We start from the raw sequence: 7,500 nt of genomic DNA, 5'->3' as shown, positions 1-7,500 counted from the left end.
TTGAATGCCCGCACATCGGACAAGGGGAGAGTAACGAGGGCTCAGTCTGAAACCACTTTTCATAAGCATTCAAACCAATCGTTCTCGTTCTAAATCTGGCGAGACTTGTTCGGTGCCACTTGTTTGTCACGACTGTGATATATTTTTCTGTTTGAAATATACTTTTAAAACTATAAAACCATCTATATTTCTCAGTGCTTTCCATTTTACCGTGCCAATTCTGTTTATATGAAGCAATTAGCCTATCTTTGAATTCTGAAACAAATCCTTCTACACATCCAACTCCCTGACACATCCACACAATCCCAAATCCATTTACAGTTAATGTCTTCTTTACAAAATATACCCAGTTTTCCTTCCCTCTCTCATGTTCATTTACTAACATTTCATACGCCTGCTTACATAATCTCGATGTGGGTAGCCTTATTAATTTTAACCAATATTTTATACATTTCACACATGATTTAATGTATAATGGGTATCTACCACTTTCTCCATATAATACAGTATTTGAAGCATGTAATGGAACATTTAAAAAACGTTTAATAGCTAATGTATGTACTTTTTCTAAATCTTTGTTATCAGAAAGTCCCCAAATTTCGGCACTGTATGTTATCATTGGTTCTATTTGAGTATCAAAAAGTTTCCAAAATATATATGAATCTATCGAGCCTAACTTACGTAAACACCTTAAGATTTCTATAACCCCCTTCTTCCCCTTTCTACAAATTTCTGCTACTGTCCTTGTCAAACTCAGCTTAGTTGTAAAAATCATACCAAGATACTTATAAGCATTAGTTACCTTCACTTCATCAGTTCCATAGTGCCATTTTTCATATCTAGATAAGTAACCACCTTTTCTAAACACAACTACATTTGTTTTCTCAAGATTAACTTTTAAAAATAATCTATCTGCTTCTTGCTTTAATATGTTCAGCTGATTTTGAAGTCCTATGGCCGTGTCAGACAAAAGAATTACATCATCTGCAAATAACATGAGAAACAGTTCAACAGCCCCAGGGATCATTTGAATCCCATGTCTTCCTTTTTTCGTTATCTCTCCTGCCAGTTCATTAATAAAGAACGAAAACATCATAGGGCTCAACAGACATCCTTGTTTTACGCCACGTGGGCAATCAAATACATCTGAATATACACCCTTCTCACGTACACACGCTAAAACTGCATCATATACACCACGCAGTGCCATATAAAGCTTACCATCAACACCAGTTTTACGTAACACATTCCATAAACTATTTCGATTCACAGAGTCGAAGGCCTTCTGAAAATCTACAAAAGCAACATACAATTTTCTATTTTTTAATAAATGTGTTTGTACAATTGCATACAATGTGAAAATGTGGTCAATGGTGCTGTAACCTGATCGAAATCCAGCTTGCTCTTCAATAATCTTTTCTTCTCGTTCAGCCCATTTAGTTAATCTTCTATTTAAAATGTAAGTGTAAACTTTACTAATGATACTTGTAAGTGCAACTCCACGGTAATTATCTGGAATATTTGGGTCTCCCTTTTTGTGAATAGGTATGATAATCGATTTTGCCCAATCTGTTGGAAAGATTCCATCATTGAAACATCTGTTAAATAAAAGCACCAGAAAATCAACAATATCTGTATTTGCCTGCTTTAACATTTCACTCAATATTTTATCTGGGCCTGCACTTTTACCTGGTTTTAAATTGTTTATGCTATCAATTACTTCTTGCCTGCTAATTGGGTCATTAAAACAAGGTTCTTCAAAATCACCAACCTCCTCTACTACCTCATCTTCTGTTTCAGTATTAGCATTACCTACAAATACACTAGAAAAATGGTCATACCATTGCTGAGCACTAATATTATTATAAACAAATGCCTTTCTATTTACAGATCTTACTGTTGCCCAAAACAGATTTGAATCTTTGATTGATGATTTTAATTTCTGTAACCTTAGCTCCTCAAATTCACGTTTCTTTCTTCTCTTCAAATAAACATATTCCTTCCTTTCCTTTACAAATGTTTCTTTACGTACTCTTTTATTCTCTTCAGTTTTACATCTCTGGAAACTTTTAAAAAGGCCTCTGACCAGTCTTTTCTTCCTCTTACACTCATCATCAAACCAATCATTACATTTCTTCTGTCCTCTACCAACTGTTCGAATCATACATGCAGCTGCTCCATACAAGACACAGAGAGAGACACAGAGAGAGAGACACAGAGAGACAGAGAGAGACAGAGAGAGAGACACAGAGAGAGACACAGAGAGAGACACAGAGAGAGACAGAGAGAGAGACACAGAGAGACACAGAGAGAGACACAGAGAGAGAGACACAGAGAGACACAGAGAGAGACACAGAGAGAGACACAGAGAGAGAGACAGAGAGAGAGACAGAGAGAGAGACACAGAGAGAGAGACACAGAGAGACAGAGAGAGACAGAGAGAGAGACACAGAGAGAGACACAGAGAGAGAGACAGAGAGAGAGACAGAGAGAGACACAGAGAGAGAGACACAGAGAGACAGAGAGAGACAGAGAGAGAGACACAGAGAGAGACACAGAGAGAGAGACAGAGAGAGACAGAGAGAGACACAGAGAGAGACACAGAGAGAGAGCGGAGCGTGCTGTATTGTTTTTCCTCACATGATCCTTTTCCCTCTCCAAAAGCTTACAGTGGATCAGTTGTCACCATGGTATTGGTTCGCTCGTCAGCGTATCCCCACCTCCGCCCCCCACCCCCGCCCCCCGCCCCCCGCCCCCTATTCCTCCAGTACTGTTAGAGAAACTTGGAAAGTATCCTGATATTTTTCTATCTGGTTTAAACAGTTGTTTTGTTGTTTGTTTTGGTTTGTTTTGTTTGGGGTGTTGTTGTTTTCAGAAAATGTCACACTACAAATGCAATGATTTCCACAGAACAACGAGAGTCTAAAACTAAGTAAGTCCTGTTGTAATGTATACACAAACGCTAAACATGGGACGGATACCTCTGGTGGTAGAAATTTCACACAATGTAGAATGAATTATAAACAAAAGAAAAAAAACAGGAAAAATACAGATGGCAAACAGAAGATGGATCATCAGTGCAAAAAGAAAATGAGCTTTACGACTCCTTGTGTGAACGTACGCGCAGTGTGTGTGTGTGTGTGTGTGTGTGTTCCCCCATACCATCCCAAATCGTCCCCGCATCGTTTCACGCATCAGCAGACACAGCCTGCATTCCATGCCTGCATGCACCAGGAATTCTTCACCACTGTTACCCCGTGTGGCCACAGGTCAGCTGGGGACCACCTACCAACCTACCTACATGCCTACCTGCCTTCCTACCTGCCTGCCTGCCTTCCGTCACACTGAAATTAATGCGTCGTCTGTTTGGTTAAACACCTCTCTCGCCTTCTGTTATTGTTGAGTGATTGGCTGTGGCTATTGACAGGTGGGGTGTGTTTTTGTGTGTCCTGTGTGTGTGTGTGTGTGTGTGTGTGTGTGTGTGTGTGTGTGTGTCCTGTGTGTGTGTGTGTGTGTGTGTGTGCTGTGTGTGTGTGTGTGTGTGCTGCACTGTGAGAAGGACACACACCTGGATGTGTGTGGGTGGCGGTCGTTGACAGCCTTCCTCCTCCGGGCTTGATCCCCCCACCACCCCCAGACACCCCGCACCCCTACCCTACCACCACCCCCACGCCCCCGACACACACACACACACACACACACACACACACACACACACACACACACACTCCTTTCCACATACCTTCGGCTTCCCATCTCAATGTTTTCCTTCTATTTTTTTTTTTCCAGTTCAGTTGCTTTTTTTTTTCGGAAGGTAGCCGACGTTTAATTTCTTTCTTCTCTTATTGATTAATCAACTTTAAAAAAAGAGATTTTATTTAGCTAGTTGGTTTTTTTGTTTGTTTGTTTGTTTGTTTTTCATCTATTCATTTCTTTACTTGTTTATTGATGTATGTATTTGTGCTTATCTATCTGTCCATCCAGTTTCCTCTTTCGTCGTGCGTGTGATGTTTTTCTCATCTCCGTTTTTGTGCCTTTTTTTCCGTCAGTGTGACAGTCCCGGTGGGATGGGTCGCTTCAGTGACCACAAGAGCATTCCTGAAAGACAGCACAGAGATGGACAGAGACAGGACAGACAGGCTGACAGACACAGCCACGGAAAAGGAGGGGGGAGAGAGAGGGGGGGGGTGAACAAAGAGTCACAGAGAGAAGGTACATGAGATAGAAAGAAACAGAGAATTGTACAGAGACAGATTGCATGACGTGGACGACGGACAGAAGTAGAGAGAGACACAGAGAGAGAGGAGAGACAGTCAAACAAATAATATGTCAGAAAGAGTGTGGGAAGGGATCACACACACCTGACAGACAGACAGACAGACAGACAGATAGAGAGAGAGAGAGAGAGAGAGAGAGACAGACAGACAGACAGACAGACAGACAGACAGACAGACAGACAGACAGACAGACAGACAGACAGAGAAAGAGAGAGAGAACTCAGAACTCAAAACGTTTTTTTATTCAAGGATTAATATTTTAGGCATGGCCCATTCTTCCAATCTGTCCTTGCTAATCTACATCAGTTACAATAACACATATATATTTAATGGTAAGGAGAGAAAGAGAGAAGAAAAAACAAAACAGAGAGAAGTCCTGCAGAAGGAATATGATAACACACACACACACACACACACACACACACACACACACACACACACACACACACACACACACACACATTGTCAGATGGCTAAGAGAGAGAGAGGGGGGAGGGGAAGAGAAATATGTCATCAGTATCGACAACCGGATGACTAAAGCCACACTAATGTTATCATCAAATCCACGTAAACAGTTGTAATTAATACTAAAATTACTACTACCATCTCCAATATCACTTATACAACAGTTATTGTCACCACCATGATGGAATGAAATGAATATATTCATGCATGCACATTAATAAGAAGTAAATGAAAAAAATGCAAACAGGCAAACAAAGCAAAGTGAATGGAAAGACAATAGGACAACAAGAGCAAAACAAGAACAAGGAGAAACAATAGCAACGGATCCAATAAGTATAAATAAGTGGACAGACACAGAGAGAGACACACACACAGACAGAGAGACAGACAGACGGACAGACAGACAGATAAACAGGACGGCCCTTTCCCTTTCTGCCTGTCCCTGACCAGGGCCGGGATGACGATGGGCAAAATGGAAGGGCGGCACTATGCACTGGGCGTAAAGTTGCAATGGAACAAACCAACCGCGTAAAAAACCTTCTTTATGGAGGGACAGAGATAAACATGCAGGACACAGAGACACCGTGCAACACATACAAAGAGACACAGAGAGATAGGGGGGGGGGGGGGGGGGGGGGGGGGAGAGAAGAAGAAGGTGATGATGATGATGAAAGAAGAAGATCGAAACGAAACGAAAGGAATTTTATTTCAAAACGATAGTGGAATAAGTATTACTACGTGGGGTTTTGGGTTGTTTTTTTGTTTTGTTTTGTTTTTGTTTGTTTTTGCTTCTTTTTTCTTTTTTTTTTTTTTTTACATCCAGCCCTCTGTATGAGAGAGAGGGAGATAGGGGTGGGAGAGAGACAGGGAGATAGGGGGGGTGGGAGAGAGACAGGGAGAGAACAGGTATCTAAGATGACAGAGACAGAGAAAGAGATGGGGAGAGGGTACTGACAGACAGAAAATGCCAGGGAGAGAATGAAGATGAGAGAGAGAATGGAGAAAGAGAGACAGACAGACAGATAGAAATTAAACCAAACATAACACACACACACACACACACACACACACACACACACACACACACACACATACACAACATAAGAATACACCACACAAACACAACAACACATTACACCACACAAACACACCACACAAACACAATACACCACACACACAATACAAACACACACACACACACACACACACACACACACACACACACACACACACACACACACACACACACACACACACACCCAGTCCTCCTGACCTTCTCATGCAGGGCGTGGAACTCGTTGTAGCGGCGGAAGATGAACCAGGAGTTGCCGCCCACCTTGACCACCACCTTGTACACCTGTTGGGGCAACAGACGGCACATGGCGTTCAGCAGCCGCTTCCGGGAAGACAGACCCCGCAGCTTCCGCCCCACCTGGCTGCCCGGGGAGGGGCCGGACATGCTACCGGGTGGGCGGGGTGGGGAGGGGAGGGGGTGAGGAATGAGAAGACAGGTGAGGTGTGGGCGGGGGGTTGGGTGTGTGAAGGAGACAAGAGGGTGCGGTGGTGGGTGTGGGGTGCTCTTTGGATATCCTGGGGGAGGTAATTACTGAAGTTCCTCAAAAAGGATGACAGGTGTGGTGTGGACGGGAGGGAGGGAGGGGGTGTGAAGGAGACCACAAGTTTGCAGGGCGCGAGCGGGAGAAGGGGGAGAGTTGTTCTATGGAAATTTGGAGGTGGGGGGGGGGGGGATAATTAGTCTCCTGAAATTCCTCACAGAAGATGAGAGGTGTGGTGTGGACGGGAGAGAGGAAGAGACGGAGGGGGGTTGAAGGAGACAAGAGGGTGTGGGGTGTTCTTTGGAAATCCGAGGAGGGGTTGGGGGGCGGGAATTATTCTCCAGAAGTTCCTCAGAGAAGATGAGAGGTGTGGTGTGGACTGAACGGGAAAAGGAGGTATGATAAAGGGGGACGTGAGAGAGAACAATGATGTTTCTTCTGCGTCTAGCGGTTGGATTGTTTGCTGCCTGTGATTGGTCCTTTTTGTCCCTAACGTGGGGGCACGGATGGATATCAGACTGTCCTCGTCCACCTTCTGTCAGCCAGTCCCACTCCTTCCAACCCAGCTGTGCTAGTCAGCGGTCCACGTGGTGTTGCTACTGCTTCTGTCGGTTAGGTGCTGACAGTCATGAGTGACTGTGGTAGTCAGCGGTCCACGTGGTGTTGCTACTGCTTCTGTCGGTTAGGTGCTGACAGTCATGAGTGACTGTGGTAGTCAGCGGTCCACGTGGTGTTGGTACTGCTTCTGTCGGTTAGGTGCTGACAGTCATGAGTGACTGTGGTAGGCAGCGGTCCACGTGGTGTTGGTACTGCTTCTGTCGGTTAGGTGCTGACAGTCATGAGTGACTGTGGTAGTCAGCGGTCCACGTGGTGTTGGTACTGCTTCTGTCGGTTAGGTGCTGACAGTCATGAGTGACTGTGGTAGTCAGCGGTCCACGTGGTGTTGCTACTGCTTCTGTCGGTTAGGTGCTGACAGTCATGAGTGACTGTGGTAGTCAGCGGTCCACGTGGTGTTGCTACTGCTTCTGTCGGTTAGGTGCTGACAGTCATGAGTGATGGTGGGGGGGGGGGGGGGGAGGAGGGAGGGAAGGTGAGGGTTAGGTTTGTTATGACGCAGCAGTCCAGTGTTGGCACGCACGGAAAGTAATCAGCTTGGGGGGAGATCACTGTGTCAGCCAGTGGAACAGAATCTCAGTACACCG

The 7,500-nt window shown here is 44.5% G+C and overlaps 1 protein-coding gene across 6 annotated transcripts in view; it reads right to left on the bottom strand.

Annotated features, from left to right (window-relative positions):
* Positions 1–7,500, bottom strand: part of LOC143279658 (serine/threonine-protein kinase Sgk2-like) — a 249,841-nt gene that overhangs the window by 169,606 nt on the left and 72,735 nt on the right. For 3 of the 6 annotated variants that reach the window (XM_076583693.1, XM_076583695.1, XM_076583696.1), the window contains exon 3: positions 6,016–6,099. In XM_076583693.1, coding sequence (XP_076439808.1) covers positions 6,016–6,099 — 84 coding nt within the window. Of the gene's footprint in view, positions 1–6,015 lie in introns of all 6 variants that reach the window. The other 3 variants (XM_076583691.1, XM_076583692.1, XM_076583690.1) reach the window with 1 other exon arrangement.

This window comes from Babylonia areolata, chromosome 3 (assembly GCF_041734735.1).
Source record: "Babylonia areolata isolate BAREFJ2019XMU chromosome 3, ASM4173473v1, whole genome shotgun sequence".
Taxonomy (NCBI): Eukaryota; Metazoa; Mollusca; class Gastropoda; order Neogastropoda; family Buccinidae; genus Babylonia; species Babylonia areolata.
Note: the sequence above shows the minus strand (reverse complement) of the source record. Positions and strands in the feature narration are given on the sequence as shown.